At 45.1% G+C, this 22,810-nt stretch overlaps 2 protein-coding genes across 3 annotated transcripts in view; both read right to left on the reverse strand.

Moving 5' to 3' along the window:
* The window catches only part of RUSC2 (RUN and SH3 domain containing 2), a 63,307-nt gene extending 62,823 nt beyond the window's left edge, over positions 1 to 484 (reverse strand). The window contains exon 1 of one of the 2 annotated variants that reach the window (XM_069576187.1): positions 194 to 484. The gene's annotated coding sequence lies outside the window, so the exon portion shown is untranslated. The remainder of the gene's footprint in view (positions 1 to 193) is intronic. The other variant, XM_069576193.1, reaches the window with a different exon arrangement.
* Positions 485 to 12,283: 11,799 nt separating this feature from the next.
* Positions 12,284 to 22,810, reverse strand: part of LOC138433493 (phospholipid-transporting ATPase FetA-like) — a 124,764-nt gene continuing 114,237 nt past the window's right edge. The window contains exons 20-29 of the mRNA XM_069576255.1: positions 22,382 to 22,493; positions 21,883 to 21,988; positions 21,363 to 21,510; positions 20,662 to 20,845; positions 18,826 to 19,049; positions 17,486 to 17,569; positions 15,924 to 16,169; positions 15,614 to 15,752; positions 14,705 to 14,835; positions 12,284 to 14,609 (exon numbers count right to left, since the gene is read on the reverse strand). Coding sequence (XP_069432356.1) covers positions 14,418 to 14,609; positions 14,705 to 14,835; positions 15,614 to 15,752; positions 15,924 to 16,169; positions 17,486 to 17,569; positions 18,826 to 19,049; positions 20,662 to 20,845; positions 21,363 to 21,510; positions 21,883 to 21,988; positions 22,382 to 22,493 — 1,566 coding nt within the window. The 3' untranslated portion in view covers positions 12,284 to 14,417. The remainder of the gene's footprint in view (positions 14,610 to 14,704; positions 14,836 to 15,613; positions 15,753 to 15,923; positions 16,170 to 17,485; positions 17,570 to 18,825; positions 19,050 to 20,661; positions 20,846 to 21,362; positions 21,511 to 21,882; positions 21,989 to 22,381; positions 22,494 to 22,810) is intronic.

Genomic DNA, 22,810 nt, shown 5'->3' on the forward strand with positions numbered 1-22,810 from the left:
TGAGGTTGGTCCAGAGGGTCAAGCAAGACCGAAGGGTGGGGCTGACGGGACGAGGGGGAAGGGCTGAAGGGAAGGGAGGGCGCGCTAAGGACTGGATAGGTGAGCAAACTGAGGGCCTTTCTCCCAAGGGATCATTTGGAACGCGAGGACAGCGGATCTCCGGGACCTCGCCTGCCCCAAAGACGCGTCCTACCTGGTTTCTCGCCTCGGCGTGGTCCTACCGCGCAGGAAGCGGCAGCGTCTCGCGCCCTGCAGGGGCCGCGTTGCAGCCGGGACAAGCAGTCGTCCCCCTTCTCTCAGACAGCTTGGTAACGCCCGGTCCTCCCCTGCAGCTGTGGCGCCGATGGTCCGATCTGAAATGCCCTCATGCCGCCCCTTGGGATGGCCCGTCGTTCGGCCCGCTGTGCCAGTGGGGGTGCTCGGCCACCTCCTGGCACCCTCTGCATTGAGCGCGGCGAGTCACGCGCAGTGCTTTCCCGAGAGTGGAGCCGCGGCGCTTCTGCCGTGGCCCCGCCTTCTGCGGCCTGTGCCCCGCCCCTTCGGGGTGGTGCCGGCTAAGTGGCTGGGCTGTGCTGGAACCCAGAAAATCCTCGCGCGCGGCTTAACTGGCGTGTGGAAGGCAGGTGCATTTGCGCATCCGCCATCGCCTAACGGGGCGATTCTCTGCCTGACACCGCAGTAGAACCTCTTGGGAAAAATAGCAAAACAAAACTAAAGCCTGACCTCAGCAGAGACCAATTGACCCAGAAGCACGGGTAGGGTGGAGTAGGGGTTGGGTGGTGCCCAGCCTTGATATTTTTAAAAGCACTCCAGCATAGCCAGGATGAATAAGCCTGGTAAAGTCTAGAACGGAACAAAGACTGTCTCCTTTGGCCAAAAATTTAATCAGGTTCTTCTGAGTCGGCCCTGGACCAGGCTTGACTTTGGGCTTCCCTCTTTGTCCTTGTAGAATGCAGTTTAAGCAAGAATCCTATTAAATCAGTTTATTGGAAATTCTCTGCTCTTGATATCTGACCGTCCTTGGTATTTATCACCTTGGCCTGCTTTCAGCAAGAATTCTGTTGAGTTGATCTACCAAGAATCCCCCTTTCCTCTGATGTTTCTTCTTAGTAGTTGCTATGCTCATGTCCCTCCAAAATTCTTATGTTGAAATCCTAACCCCCAGACATTAGTAGGGGGGGCCTTTGAGAGGTGATTAGGTCATGAGGATCTTGCATGATTAGGATTAGTAGCGTCACAGAAGATATCTCATGGAGCTCCCTAGCCCAGTCCTTCAGATGGGGAAGTAGCTGACCAGAGAGCACCTAGTGGCCAGGCTGGCACCTTGGTCTGACTTATAGGCTCTAGAACTCTGAGAAATTTGTTTATAAGCTACCCAGTCTGTAGTGTGATGTGTTTTTTAGCCATGGCATGCAGCATGCAGGACCTTCGGTCCCAACCAAGGACCAAACCCCGGCCCTGTGCCTTTGGAGCACAAAGGCTAACCACTGGACCACCAGTGGAGTCCCTGTGGTGTTTTATTATAGCAGCCAGAATAGATGAAGGCTGTAATTTTCCAGCCACTGACCTCTACCCTGCTGCTTGGCTAATAAATTATCACTTGTCTTTGTTGGGATCTGAGTTGAGCTCAATCTCTTCCCCACTGCAGCACCTCATTGCGGTGGTTCCTATAGCAAGTCCATGATCCCCGGCCCACTCCCTGCCCTCCCCCCTGCCCTGCCCCTGCAAATAAAGTTTGCCTTACCATCTTTAACAAGTGTAATGAATATTTTTTTCTTTATCAGAACTCATGTGCTTCCTGCTCCCAGGCAAGGTGTATGTGAGACACTGAAGACTGTTGTCTTCTTGTATCCAAAGGGGGGTGGGGGCAGGTGGTCTTTCAATAGATAGTTATTAGATCCTCACTAGGTTCCATCCTCTGTGAAAGAGAGTCTGAGACCCTGTGCTCTAGGCACTCCCAGGCTTGTTAGGTCACAGTCAAGGAAGCAGATAAATGTCATATTGTGTAATACATCCTCAGGCCTCACAAAAGTCATGTGAGCTGAGCTTTGAATAATGAGTGGGAGGTAAAAGGTATGGGGGAAGCATGTACATAAGAAAAATGGGGCAAAGCAACTGATATGATCGAGATGTGGGACCGATGCAGAGAGTATAGCAAAGATGGTCAGGGCTATGATAATGAAGAACCTTCCATGACAAACTAAGGAGATGGGACTCATCTGGTAAGCAGTGGAGAAATACTTTATCTGGAGGCAGGATGGTAAATCAAATATGAATTTTAGAACTACAATTCTGGGGGCAAAATGGAGAGGGCTTTAGTCACGGAGACCAGTGAAAAACTGCATGTTTGTGCAGATAAAGGGTCCAGGGTGGGGTCTTAGCCTAAGCTAGGCCAATTGGAACCCTTTCCCTGAGAATTTGGACTTGGGGGAGAGAGAATTACACTTTTACTCATGGTTAGACTTACCATGGAAGTTTGAGAGTGGTGTCAAATTTTACTTGTCAAATGGCTTGAGTTGCAGAAAAAAACAATTTGCTGAGAAGTATCAGTTTGTTGCCTAGAGAGGAGTCAACTGAAGACACAAAGAGACTACTCCCCAGGTTCTTGGGGCCTACAGTAGCTGATTCCACTTCTCACTGAGGCCGTTTAACTCTTACCCTGGGTTGATGATGCATCCTTCTATCCATTCATACAGTCTTATTTTTGACCTCAGCAAATGTGGGTTACTTCCTGTTATTTGTGTTATGGGATAATTTTCAAAACGTTAAAATCATGAATCTTATACAAATATAAAATAAAGCCTTATTTAATTCACTAATTAATGAGAGAACCAGTAAGACTGGTTCACAAGGGTATTTGACTTTTAGAAATGTAAATTCTCTTCCAGACAAAATTAATTTGCATCACTGAGAGAAGGAATTATTTGCATTGTTAAAGGCAGAAATATTCTGCAATATTATGAGTATTTGAACAGATATGAACTTTATTAACCTCACTCCAGTCACAGTGTGGATACTGAATTAGAGGAAAGAGACCAGTTAGGAGACTGTGGTAATTGTGATGAGAAATGGGAGGGTGTGAATTAGGGCAGTGACTGAGGGGTTAGATGTGAGGATATAGATTCAAGAGACATTAAGGGTATAGACTCTATAGGACTTAACAATTAATTTAATGTGTCACTGGGGGTTGGAGGTAAAGAAGAGCAAATAGCCTCAGATGACTCCCAGGCTCCTCCAAATGCTGAGTTTTCTCCAAAACCCTTTGTACACCTCTTAGAAGATTTGGAGCTAGAATTACAGGGAAATGTTGGATCTAGGACAATGCTCCCTTGTTTCTCTGTTTCTGGCAGTGGTAAATATGGTCTTTCCCCAAAAGTTCTTAAAGATGCAGGATGAGCCAAATCGTCCCATGATCTCTCCCTATTCCTGAGACACTGTAGATGAGGAACAAATATAAACCTGACCTATGTACACTAGAATCACCTGTCTGGTTTTGCCTTTGGCAGTTATTCCATCTAGCGCAAGTGAAAAGATCTCATAACCCATCCAACTTCAGAAAACCCCTCAAGGGGTGCTCTTCTGAAATGAAATAATGTCTCATCTGTTTCTCTTTATGTTTTATTATTCTCTCTAAAAACCAGACACATTGCCTCACTCATCTTCATACTTACAGCAAGTCATGACCACTTCTCTTTCCGAAACTGTATGACCTTTTAGCAACTATTCTCATCACTGACTTAATTTCTCAGAATTCTAATTACAAGAAAGATAACATAGATTGGGGTCACATATCCACTCTTGGCCGACTGTGGCTAGGACTAGTGGAGTCAACTGGCATGGACACGACTCCCACCAACAGCTGAGTGGGAAAAGCCAGTAATCTATGGATTTAGCACTGTTGAGTAAATCAAGGAGCTTATTTGACAAACCAGTGCCTGCATCTTCTGCAGCTAACCCACAGAGTCCTTTGGTTTTATCTTCAAAATGTATCCTCTACTCATCCACTTATTTCTTCACTGCTTCCATAGTCTAAGCCACCACCATTCCATGCTTAGACAATGTAACTTCCTCCTAAATAGTCTCTCTGATGTCACTTTTACAGTCTGTTGCCCATAGAATGGCTTAAACAATCTTTTCAAACTGGCTTTAAAGTCATCCACTGCATCTTATCATACCTCTCCAACCACTCTCCCCTTTGCTCACAATGTTTTATCCACATTAGACTTATGTTTCTTACATACAAAGCTTGCTCCTATCTTAGGGACTTGAATGTCCTTCCATTAGATTTTTGCAAAGCTAGGTCCTTTTAGTCACTCAAGTCTCATGTCACATGTTACTTCCTCAGAAAGTCCTTTTCTGACCACCAGAAAAGGTGGTCAGAAAGTTAGCTACCCCTCTCCACTCAGTCTTTCACTGTTAAACAGCCACTGTCGTATCTTCATAGCACTTACTATCTGAATGATCTTGGTTACTTTGATACTGTCTCTTCTTCTAGAAGGTAAGCTCCATGATAGTAGAAATCTTTTTTGTCGTCTTTCACTCTACGGGCAGCATATAGAACAGTGCTCAGACATGGCAGACACTCAATAAATAATTGTATTTGGATGAATGTGATAGAAGGCAGTGTGTGTGTGTGTGTGTGTGTGTGTGTGTGTGTGTGTGTAATTGGAACTTTGAAAGAATGGCATTTGTGGGGTCAGTATCAGATTCTTTACTGTCTGAACCACCAAGGAAGCCCATAACCATGAAACCATTTTATATTGTCTCCTACTCTTTTAACCTATTGTATGAGACTTTATGAATTTTCTGGTCATTTTAAGGTAGCAATCAGTACTTGTTACTTTGAATATTTAAGATGCCTGAGGTAATGAAAATATTTTTTAAATTTCATACTTTAAAATTAAAGTTTTTCTTATCTCTCAGCTTGGCCCTATTGCAGATGGTGCATGTTCAGTGGGGCTTAGTAGATGTCTATCGTTCCTCACTTATCTCTTTTCCATGCCCTAGTTTGCTAATCTTCTTTCTCCAGTGTTTGAGCAGGGTGGAGGGAGAAGAAGGTTCTTACTTGACTAATACTGTCACAAACTAGTTTTAGTGTTTGTCAGGTATCTAAAATCATTTGTTTTTTGACAGAGAATTCTTTCTTTGTTGGTGTAGATATTTCTCCTGTACCAGTTTACTTAAGGTAAGTGAATTCAGCTTCCCTCAGTCAGTTCAGTTCAGTCGCTCAGTCGTGTCCGACTCTTTGCGACCCCATGAAACGCAGCATGCCAGGCATCCCTGTCCATCACCAACTCCAGGAGTTCACTCAAACTCATGTCCATCGAGTGATGCCATCCAGCCATCTCATCCTCTGTCATCCCCTTCTCCTGCCCCCAATCCCTGCCAGAATCAGGGTTTTTTCCAATGAGACAACTCTTCGCATGAGGTGGCCAAAGTATTTCAGCTCCTCTAGCTAGCTGATCACTTATAGCTCCTTTAGAAATCTCTGCTGCTGCTGCTGCTAAGTCGCTTCAGGTGTGTCCGACTCATAGCGACCCCATGGACTACAGCCCACCAGGCTCCTCCGTCCATGGGATTTGCCAGAGTACTGGAGTGGGGTGCCATTGCCTTCTCCGTAGAAATCTCTAGGCAGTTAAAAAATCAACTTTATTGAAATATAATTACACAATAAAATGCACAGATTTTAAGTTTGATGAGTTTTGACAAATGTATACATACACCCATGTAACCACCTCTGAAATCAAGATATAGAAAATTTACCTCATGCTCTTAGACAGGCAATCAATCCCACCCTCAGGCAACCTTCTATCTATTTAGAAATATCCAGGCATTTGACACCATATCTCTTGCTTCCTTCTGAGGAAGTCTCCTCAACCTTTCAGATAGTCTCTCCGACAAGATAAAGAAACCCTAACTAGGTTTCTTTTATAGCTCATATCTGGTCTATGGGGAGCACTCATGAACCACTAGTCCTGAAAAATAATGCCAATCTTACCACCACTATTAATATCTCCTCTTGCTCTGCTGTAGAACAGATAGCTAGCTCTTCTCTCACTTTTGAGATTTTCCAGGCATGAGTCAGGCATGAGTTCTCTGTATTCCCCCCACCCATTAACTGTGGGCAAGTTATTTCCTTATACTCTTTCAAAACTGAACTAGGGTGGGACTCAAAGCCCACTAGTAATTCTCTCCAAGGATACTTTCCCAATGTCTGAATTTCTGGCCCTTTTCTCAAGGAGGGTAAGGAATTAAGACTTTGAGACTTTTCATATCCCATTTTTTGGCAGGTCTTACATGGTTATCTAAAACTTCACCTTGGAAAGAAGCATCTGCTGTTTTGGATCCTTGAAAAAAAGTCATGTCCAATTCTTTGTGACTGAATGGACTATACCCCACCAGGCTCCTCTACCCTATGGAATAGGAATTCCTGTACGGAATTCTCCCAGCAAGAATACTGGAGTGGATTGCCATTGACTCCTTAGTAGAGACCAAGACTCAACTCTCCCAAGATGCATATGAGCCATCAGGGAGGGTGCCAAATGTTCAGGGGTTTGGTGGGATATTATTGACCTGAAGGGGTGTCAGTTCTTGGGTCAAAGAGAAGTTCAGTTCAGTTTAGTCCATCAGTTGTGTCCAACTTTGTGACACCATGGACTGCAGCACATCAAGCCTTCCTGTCCATCACCAAATCCCGGAGTTTACTCAAACTCATGTCTATGAAGTCGGTGATGCCATCCAACCATCTCATCCTCTGTTGTCCCCTCCTTCTCCTGTCTTCAATCTTTCCCAGCATCAGGGTCTTTTCAAATGAGTCAGATCTTCGCATCAGGTGGCCAAAGTATTACAGTTTCAGCTTCAGCATCAGTCCTTCCAATGAACATTCAGGACTGATTTCCTTTAGGATGGACTGGTTGGATTTCCTTGCTGTCCAAGGGACTCTCAAGAGTCTTCTCCAACACCACAGTTCAAAAGCATCTTCAGCGCTCAGGTTTCTTTATAGTCCAATTCTCACATCCATATATGACTATTGGAAAAACCATAGCTTTGACTAGATGGACCTTTGTCAGCAAAGTAACATCTCTGCTTTTTAATATGCTGTCTAGGTTGGTCATAACTTTTCTTCCAGGGAGTAAGCGTCTTTTAATTTCATGGCTGCAAACACCATCTGCAGTGATTTTGGAGCCCCCAAAATAAAGTCTGCCACTGTTTCCACTGTTTCCCCATCTATTTCCCATGAAGTGATGGGACCAGATGCCATAATCTTAGTTTTCTGAATGTTGAGCTTTAAGCCAAGTTTTTCACTCTCTTTCACTTTCATCAAGAGGCTTTTTAGTTCCTCTTCACTTTCTGCCATAAGGGTGGTGTCATCTGCATATCTGAGGTTATTGATATTTCTCCCGGCAATGCTGATTCCAGCTTGTGCTTCATCCAGTCCAGTATTTCTCATGATGTACTCTGCATATAAGTTAAATAACCAGGGTGACAATATACAGCCTTGACATACTTCTTTCCCAGTTTGGAACCAGTCTGTTTTCCCATGTCCAGTTCTAACTGTTGCTTCCTGACCTGCATATAGGTTTCTCAGGAGGTAGGTCAGGTGGTCTGGTATTCCCATTTCTTGAAGAATTTTCCTCAGTTTGTTGTGATCCACACAGTCAAAGGCTTTGGCAAAGTCAATGAAGCAGAAGGAGATGTTTTTCTGGAACTCTCTTGCTTTTTCCATGATCCAGCGGATGTTGGCAATTTGATCTCTGGTTCCTCTGCCTTTTCTAAATCCAGGTTGAACATCTGGAAGTTCATGGTTCACATATTGCTGAAGCCTGGCTTGGAGAATTTTGAGCATTACTTTACTAGCATGTGAGATGAGTGCAATTGTGCAGTAGTTTGAGCATTCTTTGGCATTGCCTTTCTTTGGGATTGGAATGAAAACTGACCTTTTCCAGTCCTGTGGCCACTGCTGAGTTTTCCAAATTTGCTAGCATATTGAGTGCAGCACTTCCACAGCATCATCTTCCAGGATTTGAAATAGCTCAACTGGAATTCCTTCACCTCCACTAGCTTTGCTCGTAGTGATGCTTTCTAAGGCCCACTTAACTTCACATTCCAGAATGTCTGGCCCTAGGTGAGTGATCACATCATCATGATTATCTGGGTTGTGAAGATCTTTTTTGTACAGTTCTTCTGTGTATTTTGCCATCTCTTCTTAATATCTTCTGCTTCTGTTAGGTCCATACCATTTCTGTACTTTATTGAGTCCATCTTTGCATGAAATGTTCCCTTGGTATTTTGAATTTTCTCAAAGAGATCTCTCGTCTTTCTCATTCTGTTGTTTTCCTCTATTTCTTTGCATTGATTGCTGAGGAGGGCTTTCTTATCTCTCCTTGCTATTCTTTGGAACTCTGCATTCAGATGCTTATATCTTTCCTTTTCTCCTTTGCTTTTCACTTCTCTTCTTTTCACAGGTATTTGTAAGGCCTCCCCAGACAGCCATTTTGCTTTTTTGCATTTCTTTTCCATGGGGATGGTCTTGACCCCTGTCTCCTGTACAATGTCACAAACCTCCGTCCATAGTTCATCAGGCACTCTATCTATCAGATCTAGGCCCTTAAATCTATTTCTCACTTCCACTGTATAATCACAAGGGATTTGATTTAGGTCATACCTGAATGGTCTAGTGGTTTCCCCTACTTTCTTCAATTTAAGTCTGAATTTGGCAATAAGGAGTTCATGGTCTGAGCAACAGTCAGCTCCTGGTCTTGTTTTTGCTGACTGTCTAGAGCTTCTCCATCTTTGGCTGCAAAGAATATAATCAATCTGATTTCAGTGTTGATCATCTGGTGATGTCCATGTGTAGAGTCTTCTCTTGTGTTGCTGGAAGAGGGTGTTTGCTATGACCAATGCGTTCTCTTGGCAAAACTCTGTTAGCCTTTGCCCTGCTTCATTCCGTATTCCAAGGCCAAATTTGCCTGTTACTCCAGGTGTTTCTTGACTTCCTACCTTTATATTCCAGTCCCCTATAATGAAAAGGACATCTTTGTTGGGTGTTAGTTTTCAATGGTCTTGTAGGTCTTCATAAAACCATTCAACTTCAGCTTCTTCAGCGTTACTGGTTGGGGCATAGACTTGAATAACTGTGATATTGAATGGTTTGTGTTGGAGACGAACAGAGATCATTCTGCCATTTTTGAGATTGCATCCAAGTACTGCATTTTGGACTCTTTTGTTGACCATGATGGCTACTCCATTTCTTCGGAGGGATTCCTGCCCACAGTAGTAGATATAACGGTCATCTGAGTTAAATTCACCCATTCCATTCCATTTTAGTTCGCTGATTCTTAGAATGTCGACGTTCACTCTTGCCATCTCCTGTTTGACTATTTCCAATTTGCTTCAATTCATGGACCTATCATTCCAGGTTCCTATGCAGTATTGCTCTTTATAACATCGGACCTTGCTTCTATCACCAATCACACCCACAACCGGGTATTGTTTTGCTTTGGCTCCATCCCTTCATTCTTTCTGCAGTTATTTCTCCACTGATCTCCAGTAGCATATTGGGCACCTACCAACCTGGGGAGTTCCTCTTTCAGTATCCTATCATTTTGCCTTTTCATACTGTTCATGGGGTTCTCAAGTCAAGAATACTGAGGACTTCAACTTGACTAGAAGCTTTAGGGGTTAAGGAGTTGCTGGTTTGAGGCTCAGTTGTCTCTGATTCTTTGCGACCCCATGGACTGTAGCCTACCAGGCTCCTCTGTCCATGGGATTTTCCAGGCAACAGTACTGGAGTGGACTGCCATTTCCTTCTTCAGGGGATCTTCCCAACCCAGGGATCGAACCTGGGTCTCCTACATTGTAGACAGATGCTTTACTGTCTGTGCCACCAGGGAAGTCCTCAGCCTGGGGACTGTCATCAATGGCCATGCTATACCTCCTCAGGAGATACTCAGACACAGTTCTGTCTCAGTCTCTGTGAGGTCTCTGGGTCTTGATGCACACAAAGTATGTTTGAGCTTTCTGAGCATCTCTGGTGGTATGGGGTTTGATTCAAAATGCAATTTCACCCCTCCTACCATCTTGCTGTGGCTTCTTCTCTGCCCCTGGATGTGGGGTATCTCCTCAAAGTCACTCTTCAAAGAGACGAGAAGGCAGCAAAATCTTGAGCTGTCCTACCAAGGCAAGAACAATCTCCATTCTTCTTCTGGTCCAGAAACTCTCCTTTGGCTTCTTATAACCAACTGTTCACAGCTGCCTCCTCCTTTTGGTATCCAGGCTAGCGAAAGACTCACCCTGAATCCCTCAGATAAACCTGGTAAGGGCGCCTGGGTGAATATGCTTGTGCCGGGCCCTGGCAAATTTTATGGTTGCTCTGGGTATGGGAACGATTATTAGGTCCTTCTTTTCTCTTCCTCACATTCCCCCTCTTCATCCATTACTTCTTTAACAGGAGGGAAAGGGGCAGGGCACAACTTTTGAAAGAGTTCACATAACATAAACCAATTAGAATCAAATGGGATCAGGCAAAACTAGATCTTGATCCTCAATCAGCAAGTGAAATGACACACCCAGAAGTGCCATGACAGTTCCAAGGCACTGTTGAGAGATCAAGGAAAGGGTAGTGGCCCAAACCCTGGAAATCTCCGACCCTTCCTCCAAATAGTCAGAATCCTCCCACTCATTAGCATATTAAATTGCCCAGCCTATAAAAACTAACCATGCCACATTTAAAGGCCCCATTCATCTTCTGCAGTGGCCCACACTCTGTCTGTGGAGTTTGCTTCTTTCTGTATCTGAATAAATCCACTTCTTACCTATCACTTTGTTTGTCTCTCAACAAATTCTTTCTGCGATGAGATATCAAGAACCTGAATGAACTTCATTAGGTCCAGAAACCAGGTACTGTGGGTTTGGCTGGGTTTGAGTCCCAAGCAGGGTTTTGGCTGTGTTTGAGTCCCAGCCATGTGGGTTCAAGTCCCAAACTGGGTTTTGGATGGTTCGAGTCCCAGCACATGGGTTCGAGTAGAAATCTGTGGTAAACAGTTTCACTTCCACATGTGCTTGTCCAGATTAGAACTTGGAAGGGTTGGTAGAGGGAGGCCTGACATGACTTTTTCTTGAAATGCTGTAATTCTGACAGATGTCTGGGCTTATCCTTTACCTTGCTTTGCCTTACCGGGGCACAGCCTTTTAGGGAATGAAAAGGCTGAGCCCCTGGAGTGAGAGTGGAAGTGTGGTATTACACTGGTTTCCAGGGGCTCTGATCTCTCCTTAAGTTGCATAAATCCAAGAGAGGAAGAGGCTCTAATGGCCTCTAATCAGGAGGCCATGAGTGACTGTGTTTCATAAAAAGAGGCCTGCAAAGTATAACTGGAAACTAGATCCTGAAGGATAAAATTCACATTGAGGGGACAGGTAAAAGACAGTTTTAGGAAAAATAAAAGGTAGCAGATTTCATTTACTTACTAATTGAAAAACATTAATAATCCAAGCGTTAGCATTTTGCTTAGTTATTCAAATTAAAAAATGAAACAATTGTTATCCTCAAGGCGATCATCATGGCCTAGCAGAGGAGAAAACCACAGTAAAATAGGCATGTAAATGATACACAGTCAAATCATGGGAACCAAAAATAAGAAAAATGTGCAAGGTGGTCTTTTGTAAGGAAGAGGCATACAACTCAGAGTAGGGAATTGGGTGTCAGTGAAGGCTCCCAGAGGAAGTAACTAAAGCTACCGAGGTTGAAGATCAGATAGACCTTAGCTAGACAAAGGAAAGAATGTATTCTAAGAGGAGAGAACAGAAAGGGCCAAGGCACAGTGGCTGCTGAAGATAGTGGGACCTTTGGGGGAATTGCAAATAATTTTGTACATGCAGCCCAAAGTGATAACGAAAGCTGGAGAGGTAGACATGCCAAGGCAGGAAAGCTCTGATGATTCACTAATGGACTTTAAACTGGCAAATGACATGATCTGATTTGGATTTTTGAAAGATCATTCTCTGTAGTGTGGATAATGGATTGGGAATAAGCAGAATCAGAGGCAGGGAGATCTGAGAGGAGGATGTTGGCACAGTCTAGACAAGGAACAATGAAATCTATGGGATTGGGAACAAATATGAGGAGAAAGACTTAAAGATATTTCTAAGACAAAGTGTATGGAACTTGGTAACAGGATAGATTGGATTAGAGGAACGGAAGGGAGCTGTCTAGAAAGACTTCAAGTTTTTTGGTTTGAGTAACTGGTTGTTAGTGCTATCAGGGAAACAAAAATAGAAAAGCAAATTTCAATATACTTTCATTTTATTTATTCATTTATTCAACAGATATTTATTAAAGACCCATTATATATTGTGCACAGACAGGTAAATTAGTGATTATAATGCCTTGTGATAAATATCACTGATAGTGACATTTATATACAGGGGATACATCGGACAGACATATAAAAGTCACACTGAGGAATTAGGGTAAGCTCTTACAGGAGACAGTGCTTAATCTGAGTGTTTATTTATTTTTTAAAAATTGAGGTAAAATTCTAACACAAAACATTCTCATAACACTTTTTAAGTATACAATGCAGGGGCACTCGGTACATTCACAATGTTTTTCAACCATTACTTCTATTTAGTTCCAACTATTCTGAGTTTCTGGAGGGTGACTAGAAGTTTGCTAGATGAAGAAGGGAGTAGGGAAAGCATATTAGGATATGACAACAGTATGCTGATGACAAGGAGGCCAGAAATAGCATGACTGGAGTGAATGCAGATGGGGGAGAAGTAGAAGACAACACTGGAGAGGGCCCAATAATAAAACATGCAAATTCTACCTAGATCCTGAGGCGTGCAAGACTCTTACAGGATGCTAAGCTGGGGCTTGACATAATCAAGTTTGCAGTTCAGAAAGATGACTCTGGAAATGGTACTGGTGATACTTTAGACAGGGGAAAGCCAGAAAGATGAGTGGGGAGATTTTCTGCAGTAATCCAGGTGAGAGACGATCCAAATATGAACAAGGGCAGTGGTAATAAAGGAGGGAACTGAAAGCAAGGCAATGGAGATGCTGAATTTATATTACTTGATGACTTATTAGACATCAGACTATACAGGAAGAGCACAGTATTCTGCCTTGGGTGATTCGGATGACAGTAATGACATCCTGGGGTGAAGTTTGGGAGGAATATATTTAGTACAGGTTGGTGAGCTTCCTGAGATTCAGTTTGATAAATGAATCTGGACCTCAGAAGAAAGACCTAGGATAGAAAGAGAGTTGAGAATCTTCTTTTTATTGGTAAATAAAACCATGACGTTGTAAGAAGTCACTCAGCAAAAGTGTACAGAGAAAAATGAGCAGAGAACCTAGGGTTGAGCTTTGGGAACGAATATTTAAGGTGTGCAAATAGGATATATATATACAGTTAAAAGATGCTGAGGCCAAGACAGAGTTTACTAACAGGGGGAAGAAAAGTGGGATGGAAGTAAAGAAGTAGAAAAAGAGTGGGGGAAGGGAAACACTGGTCTCATTTGAAAGGGGGCAGGTGTTAGAAGTCTACAGACTGATGCTATTGCTTGGCTTGAGTTACTATCACTGGGGCCCCAAGAGACCATGCAAATCTTTCCACTCCAAAATAAGCAGTTTATTACTCATCTATAAACTTATTAGAAACAGTTTCTCAAGTACATACAATTTCTTCTCAAAATAATTTTATGGAATGAAGACAAATGTTCACCAGTTATGGCTTATGTTCCTCAAGAAAAGATTTTTTAAATCCCCTACATTTCCCCGGTCCCAGTTCTGATGCCTGAAAAGGTGTCAGTTCTTGGGTCAAAGAGAAGAGAGAGTGGCAAAATCTTGAGCTGTCCTACCAAGGCAGGAACAATCTCCATTTTTTTTTTTTTTGGTCCAGAAACTCTCCTTTGGCTTCTTATGACCAACTGTTCATAGCTGTCTCCTTTTGGTATCCAGGCCAGCAAAAGATTTACTCTGAATCCCTCAGATAAACCCAGTAAAGGTGCCTGGGTGAATATGCTTGTGTGGGGCCCTGGCAAATTTTATGGTTGCTCTGGGTATGGGAAAGATTGTTAGATCTTACTTTTCTTTTCCCTTCCTCTCATTGCCCCTCTTCACTCAGTATCTCCATATGTGCTTGTCCAGATTAGAACTTGGAAGGTAGGGGGAGGCCTGACATGACTTTCTTGAAATGCTGTAACTCTGACAGATGTCTGGGGCTCTTTCTTTACTTTGCCTTGCCTTACTTGGGCACAGCCTTCTAGGGAATGAAGAGGCTGAGCCCCTGCAGTGAGAGTGGGAGCGTAAGTTTATGCTGGTTTCCAGGGGCTCTAGTCTCTCCTTATTAAGTTTCGTGAATCCAAGAGAGGAAGAGCAATGACTGCCTCCTTTGGGGCTTCCCCAAAGACCTCTATTTTTTATAATGAGAGCTGTTTCTCTTGGGCAATTTGGCCTTCACGGTCTTGCCGGAAGTGATGAGGGCTCCAAAGCCCTGTTTGTGGGAAAATGCGTAGGCAGAGCGTCGAGAGGCTGTGTGTTTCAGTTTGGTCCGGATTGGGTATGGCAGTGGATGTCTCATGCAGTGATGAATTCTGTCAATAATCTACAGTCAGAGCATGGGGGACAGGATTTTTATCCACAGAGGCAAAGGCTAAGAGGGTCATGAATTCTATTTGGGTAGATTCCTGTTGCACTCACCTGGTCCACACTGACGGGCCAGAACAGCGGTTTGAGAAACTGGTACCCAATCACAGGCAACATGCAGAGGATTATGCTGAGGACAACACTCAGCCACATCTGTGGCAGGTTCAGAGTGTTCCTGGCCACACCTGTAAACAAAGAGCCACAAAGGGAAGGTGGGACCAGAGCCTAGAGGGAGGGGGCTGCCAGCCTGAACTTCAGTCCAAAGAAAGAAGTTACTGATTTGGAAACAGTTTAGTCTCCTGAGAAATAATATAAGTGCTAAAGGACTGTACTGAGGTCCTTGGTGTAGCCAGTCACTGTGAATTCACATGTCTTTGTCTCCCTCTAAAGGCCAGGCAAGGCAGCAGCGGTGAGGGTAGGTTCTAGGAGTCCTAGAGCACTGACCGGGACACAAAAATGGGATAGGGGGTTTTGGAAGGGAAAAATGAGTGGCTTGACAAAAAACAGGAACCAGTTACATAGAGTAACATCTGTCTGTTATTTTGTCCTCATCAGAGTGGAGATTAACAAGGGGAAAATTAATACAGGAGCTAAGAAGGCATTATGTCATAGTAGGAAGGACATCTGACTGGGAATCAGGAGGCCTAGATTTGAGTCATTAAAAAAAACTTCCAGTCTCTAAATTGGTGCAATAATTCTTGCCCTGTCTATCTCTCAGTCTGCTTGTAATGCTCAAATTAGGTAAGAAACTTAAAAATATCTTAGAGACTCTAATAAGGTAAAGTATTTTCCCTAGCTAGATTTTGAGTCCTTTTAGGGCTGAGATCATGTCTCAATCATATCTATATCCATGGAGTCTAATACATAGCAGTAGCTGCTCAGCAAACATTTAATAAACAAATAGACTTGGTTCACACTCCCACCCCCAGCCCCAGCCCCTTGCCACACTGGGCAGAATATTACCTAGGAACTGGAAGGTGTCGGGGAACAATAAGCATAAGCCATCGCTGTACAGGAAGAATAAGATGCAAAAGTAGAAACCCAGGCTACCCCAGGTGAAGACATGGCTAATCATCGTCCAGTAGGTTGTCTCCAGGGAAATCTGAAAAGCACCCTCTTATGTACATTAGTCTACAACTCAGGATCTATCAGTCACCTCCCTTCTCCCATTTCATAAAAGGGGACACTCCCTTCCTGCCTTCCCTCCCTCCTTCCCTTCCTCTCTTCCAGACAGGCTCCCCACGCAATCCCCTTACCCCACCACCGGCCACACCTGCATTGTGACCACACAGAGCAAGGAGGTCTGCACTATCAGGGAGAAGGACTGGTAGTCGGAGATCTCCTTCCCATCTTGGCGCACTGAATTGTAAACAGTCCCCATAGGGATAAAGAACAGCACAAAGGAACTGTAGATCCCATGCAACAAACACTTCACAAATTCCTTCTTGTTGAAATACAGGTTATGCTGGCCTGGCTCATACAGCTCTGGGAAGCGTAGGCTCCATGTTTCATTCACGTCCTGGAAGCACCAGAGGGTAAGGAGGAAGGCTCAAGGTCTCTCCAAAGGTCCCATCTCCAGCAGAGTAGAGGCTTCTCCCCTCACTGAGTTTGCTGTTTGGCTGCCTAGGAGATTCCTTATGGATTACTTGAGATGTGGAACCAGAGAACAGAGCAGTGACCAGAACCTTTCTAAAGCCCTACTCTCTAGGCAGGGATATACACCGTGGAAGAAAGCTAGAAGGTCAAGACGGGGAGTTAAGAAAGGGGGCAGTTAGGATTGGGAGTAGAGGGAAGGAAGGACTGGAGCTTGGGTGGGGAGGTACCTGGGACATGAGTCCCTAGTTGTAAGTGCTCCTTTGGCTGAGTATTCTGTCAAAAGCCAGTGGGAGGCAAGAGGAGGCCAGTGGCATTCAGTGAGCCCGTTAGAGGTATTTCTGTTCTGTGATGCTCCTCCCATTCCCATAGCCACTGGGGAACTCAGCTGAGGGAATTGTCTATGAGGATGACATGGGACCATCTTCATCTCCTAAATCTAAAACTCTGGGTAACAAGGATTGAGGCTTGTTTTGAGAGGTTGTGGATCCCTAGATTTAGATCACTGAAGCTATACGGGACTGCTGAATGACAGAACTCATCGTCTTGCTGCTCTGAGGCTGGCAGCTACTTCACGGAGAGTTTCCTTCCTACCCTGATGGAAACCAGGAACCATGATCCCATGATGTCCTCTTTCAGCCACTTTATTTCTCTTTGGAGGCTCCCTTTTTGTTCCAGGTACCCAGGACTGGAGGTTGGGTAGAAGAGGGAGGGGTAGGGCACCAGGACCCTCGATGCCCAGGGAAATTTCCAAGAGGACTAGGCAGTACCCCCCAGGCTGACTCCCTACGATTTGAGGAATCATACCCATACTCCAAGCTTGGCCTTGAGGATTCTCGCCTAGGCCTCACTGCACTGGCTTATCCCATTATCTCTTTATGGGTCTATCCTTTCTGGAGCTCCTTGATTTACCTAGTCCTGCCCCAACGACTATTTCCTTCCACTTTTGTACAGACTCCATTTACTGCACAGCACAATGTCTGTGTTTCTCTCTATGAAGAAAAACTTGACACAGGAGAATTTGGGTTTCCACAGCCGATGATTATTCTCTGTGGCAGAGGATACTTTACTTTGTCCAACGATACCTCTCTAGGTGGTGAGCTCCCTCCCTTGCCCTAGAAATGATTCTATTTACATTTGACTTTGGAGCCTATCTCTTGGCTGCTGCTGTCCTCTTCATTCCAGGGAATATTCTTCAAGGGGCCAGGGGCTTCAGCCTTGACTAAGAGGTTTGTTGCTTACCTGATCAAACAGACTCAAGCCCAGGACAGGGAGGGAGGTGTAGATCAGGTTGTAGAAAGTGATAAACCAGGTATCATAAACCGTCTGGAAGAACACCAAGGAGATTTCTTAGGAGGTTTCTCTTTTCCAAAGTCTCAGCACTACCTCTCAGCTTTAAGAGAACCCCTTCTGCCCTCCACCTGCCCACCACCGTGATAACCTAGAACATGGTTTGGATTTCTGAAATCTGACTGAGAAAGCTGACTGCAGACTCTGGTCCCTGGGCCCTAGGCTGGGGCAAGGCCACATTACACTTGTTTGGCCAATCTGATGAGGCTGATTTAGACCAACTCTACCATGACCTGTACTGCTCCTCTCTGCATGGAAAGGACCCAGAGTGGCTGCTAGGGAACGCTGAGTGTACCCCTGCACTCCCAGGCATGTAAGCCTCTGTGTTCTTTATCTGCTTTACGGCATTCAGTAGCTCCTATAACCCTGGACACCTTCTAACACTGGCAAGCAGAACAGACCCATGAGCCTACAGTAGGCTACTTTCTTTCCTAGCCACAAGAGGTCAGCAGTAACATGTACATATACATACACCTCCCACAAGCCAGACTGGTGTTACTAGACACTAGGGGCAGACAAGCTCACTATTGTCTGCTGACTGGTCTGTTTTCCTGGAGCCTAAGGTCACAAAGGTAATAGGGATCTCCCAAGATGATCGTTTCTGAGGTTGTTTCTCTTTGGGAATCCTGAGAAACTAATTATAGGAAAAAGGGAATTCTCATAAAACATCAACATCCAAGGGTTGCTTCTCCCCACTTCTGTGGAGATTTCACACTCATTAGAGCAACAGCAGTGTTTGGCAGGGTGGTATGTCTGGGTGAGGAAGGAGAAGTAAAGAGAAGCTGTGTTTCCAAGTGTGGCTACAGGTAAATGCCAGAACTGGCCCGTCTGGCAAGACCCAAAGGCCTCCTGAGGCTTAGCCTGTTCCATAAAGATTATTCTGGATCCTAAAAAACTCTCAGATCCAGGAATCTCACCCCCACCACCCCCATCTCCATTACATATGTTTGGAAATTCTAGGTCTCTATGTCATGGGAAAGATGAAAATATCTTCTGGGAGAGTTCTGTGGGTAGAAGTCAAGGCTGAGTCAGAGCCAGGACAGAGTTTAGAAGTCTAAGGTTAAGTGCAGGATTAGGAGATGGGATCATCATGGGTGAGGAGTAGAAAGGATGGATGGTGCCACGTCATACACAGGTCTCTAGAAGTGAAAAAGGGTCTGAACTGGCTGAAGTGGAGGAAGATTAGAGAAGACCCACTTGAACAGAGTAGAGAATGCCATTTGAGCACTTACCTGTGCAGAGAACCCGCTGTAGAAGGCATACCAGACGTGCACCAGCGTGAAGGCAAAGTTTTTGTAAAAGAAGTAGCTTAGAAACTTGCACATGCGATTATAGGACCAGCGGCCATGAACCAGGAGCAGACGCTGAAGATAGCGAAACTGGGAGAAGGCGTAGTCGCTGCTGAGCATGGCCTGCATCCCCTCCTGGCCACTGATGCCGACCCCAATGTGGGCAGCTGCAAAGGAACCCCGGGAAATTCTCAGCCTAAGAGCTTGCTCTCTGGGCTCCCTGCCTGGGAAGTGTGTGATTCAGGCTGAGATCGCGTTTCATGTACCTCTTATTTTACACCTGAAAAACACTGGTAGGCCCAGCTGAAGCGGTATTTACTTAATGGAGTCTTTTCTCCTTAGTGGATTTCCCTTCCCCCACAAGTCAGAAAACAGCCCCTTCATTCACACTTTGTTTTGGATGCTGCCCCTCGAGATTACCAGGTATGGCTAGCATTATTGTAGAAGTCTGTCCTTGATGGTCTTCGTACTTACTATAGCCATCTGGGCTCTCCCCTACTGCCAAGATCCTCAGGTAAAAAATTTCTTGTTATCTCCTGAGGCCACTTAAAGATTCAGGATGGATATCAGCCTAACACATTGTTTATTTATCTAAGTTTATCTAAGGAGCTAAACTTCAACTGTTGGGAGAACAGTGATGGACATACTTTGTTAGTAAGAAATTAGTTCTTCAGGAAGCTTAAGGTGTCTTTTTCTGGATAAAGCAAGGGAGACTCGGGTTCAATCCCTGGGTCAGGAAGATTCCCTGGAGAAGGGAATGGCTATGCACTCCAGTATTCTTGCTTACAGAATTCCATGGACAGAGGAGCCTAGTGGGCTACAGGTCATGGGGTTGCATAGAGTCAGACACGTCGAGCAACTAACACTTTCACTTTTATGCTTGATGGAAGATAAGACCTAAATTTCTAAAAGTTTTAATTGACCTGTGGTAGTATAGATTAAATGCTTTGATCTTCTGGTACATACCTATTACACTGCTTAACAGAAAAACTAAAACCTCTGAGGCCCTAAAAGTTAAAGAAGTTCTAGAAACTGGAGAAAGAGAGCAAGAACACTTCCTAGTGTTGAAACTGAGGCTGGCATATATGCTAGTGTCTTTAGTATGGGAGAGAGGTTGGGCTAGAGGACCCCTAGGTGTGATCATAGCTCACAGAACTATAAGCTGCTGGAGGCTAACAGTGTTCAGCTGAAATTAACACCAGTTTCAGCCATTTGCTTCTATTACTATGAAGCATCAGTAAGTTTGCTATTCTTCTCCAGCCAGGGGAGTCAGGGAAAGCTCTTGGGAATAATGCCTCAGAGAGGAAAAGATCCCTGGATCAGGCTGCACAGCTAATTCCCTGGTTGGGCAGCCCTGCTGTCTGCCTAACACTGCTCAACTCTACAGCCTTCAAGAAAGGAACCAACCATGACTCCGGTCCCAGGGTCCTTTCTGTGGGCTTTGATGCCATCTCAACAAGATGGGTGTTGTGGTTGCACAGCTTGTTCTCTGAGTATGTGCTTGTGTTCTTGTTGGAGCCATGGGTATCTGAGTGCATGAGTTAGATGCATGAGTCTGAATGTGTGTGCACGACTGTATGTAATGCTGTATAAATAAGTGGGTATTCAGGTGCTGAGGAACATGAATGAAGTTGCAAAACAGTATAAATGTACAATACATACAGGAGATATGCAGGAGAATGAACCAGAAGCACAGTGCCACGCACATCCGTTTTGCCCATGGAAGAAGGAAAGGGTGAGCTCATGGCTAGGCACTACTGCCCCCGAGCCCTCACATGCCTTTGATCATGCTGACGTCATTGGCCCCATCCCCGATGGCCAGCGTCACCACCTTCTTGTACTTCTTCACCAGTTCTACCACCTGGGCCTTCTGGAGGGGCGTCATCCGGCAGCAGATCACCCCCTTGCACATGCACGCCGTCCGCAGCAGTTCCAACTCCAGGTTTCCTTCTAGAGCGTGGGCCTGCAGCGCCAGGACACATCTACATTCCAGGCTGCCCCAAAAGCTCTTGGGACAGAACCTTCCTCGGCCCTCTCTTTCCCCTCCATTCTCCCCTCTCAGGCAGAGCTGCTCCCAAGATGCTCCATTCCCAGTGAAGCCAAGCCCCCAAGTCAGTTCTAGGCATCCTGACCCAGCTTCCAGTGGGAAACCATGAGAGTCTCTCACTGGGTCAAATTGGTTGACTGGGTTATAAGGCCCAGAGACCTTTTGGAGGACCTGGTTCTGCTCACTTCCCCCCTTCCTCAAGTAATGGGCCAATCAGCAGTGAAGAATTTGGAGAAGGAAGGAATAAGCCCTTGGCTTCTCTTTCCTCATTACTCCTGCCTAGAGAAGGCCAGGGAAAGGTGTCTGACAGGGAGGGGGACTAGGGTAACTCAAGGAATAGCAAAAGGATCTTGAAATTTCCCTGAAGTGGGTTGGACCTAGGAAAAGAGCTCCTTGGAAGAAGAGAACAGAGTTGTAGATCTGTGTTGCCCACCAGACTGTAGCCATTGATGATTAAGCCATAGCTGCCATTGGGCACCTCCTCAGGTATTTTGAAGGGTGGCTGGGGCTTTGTGGTGAGGTAACTGTTTACGGGGTCTGATTCCAGTAGAGAGCCAGGTTTCATCTTTTCCCTTGCTGACCTGTAAGCCAAGAGTGATGATTAATGTCTGACCAGAAGCCCTAGAGTTTAGGAAGGAAAAGGTGTGCCAAAGTGAAAATGGGCCAGATGGATGCAGAATCTCTGCAGAGTACCTCCCAGGGCCTCAGACGCAACCATCTTCTGAGACCCGCCCCCGCCTTGGTGTTATCTACACATGACACTTCTCCACTTCCGCGCACTCCTTGAGCTCTAATGCTTCTTCACACAATTCTCTCAGACATTTTAGGATTTTTGTTTTGCCCTCCCCCACTTCTTCTCTGTCCCTTCTGGTACTGTGGGAGGCATACTGAGGGAAGAGATGGGTGGGAAATCTTGGTTCCAGTGACAGGCTGTGGCAGTTCGTCCCTCATACCTGAGTTCTCCTCCAACAGTCTCACCATTGTTGCCTTCCACGATAAATATCTCATCCATCTCATCCTCGAATATGTTACAGGCATAGGCAATGTTCACAGCAGTCTCTGCAGGGCAAGGGGGAACACAGGTCGCATTTGGCTGGGATGGGGTCTTTACAGTTCACAGGCATAAGGTGCAGACACACGGGCTGCAGACCCCATGTGTCCACATTTGCCATGGATGCATTTGAACGTGTTTTTCATGAGTCAGTAGAGACTATAGTCAAACATCCACAGGACACACTTGTAAGTTATCAATCAATAACTAGGATCATTCTGGCTTAGCTTCCTCTAGGAAGCTTTCCTTATTACTTAAAGCAATTCCAGTCTGTACTCACTTCTCCAGGCAATCTGGATATACTTCCTTGAATAGTACTGTGCCCATTTCTATGCTAGATTTTATGGGGGACTGAGATATATTTAGGCTGTAGCATTGGTCAGGCAAGGAACTCCCCTTACCTTGCTTATCTCCAGTTAAAACCCAAATTTTAATTTTGGCTTTGTTCAGGGTGAGGATCGTCTCAGGTACTCCTTCCTGCAGCTTGTCTTCTATGGCTGTGGCCCCTAACAGCTTCAAACAGAGATATCAGTGAGAGAGGGAAAGGAAGAGACTCATGGCATTTTGTGGTTGATCAGTCGCTCAGTCATATCTGACTCTTTGTGACCCCATGGATTGTAGCACGCCAGGCTTCCCTGTCCCTCACTATCTCCTACAGTTTGCTCAGTTCACATCCATTGAGTCGATGCCATCCAACCATCATCCTCTGTCACCCCCTTCTCCTCCTGCCTTCAATCCTTCCTAGCATTTAGTGGTACCCAACAACTTGACTAGCACCTTAGTATCCTCTTTAGTAAGCTGGCTCTGTCCTGGCACGAGGGCCTCAATGG

This window comes from Ovis canadensis, chromosome 2, assembly GCF_042477335.2.
Source record: "Ovis canadensis isolate MfBH-ARS-UI-01 breed Bighorn chromosome 2, ARS-UI_OviCan_v2, whole genome shotgun sequence".
Lineage (NCBI taxonomy): Eukaryota > Metazoa > Chordata > Mammalia > Artiodactyla > Bovidae > Ovis > Ovis canadensis.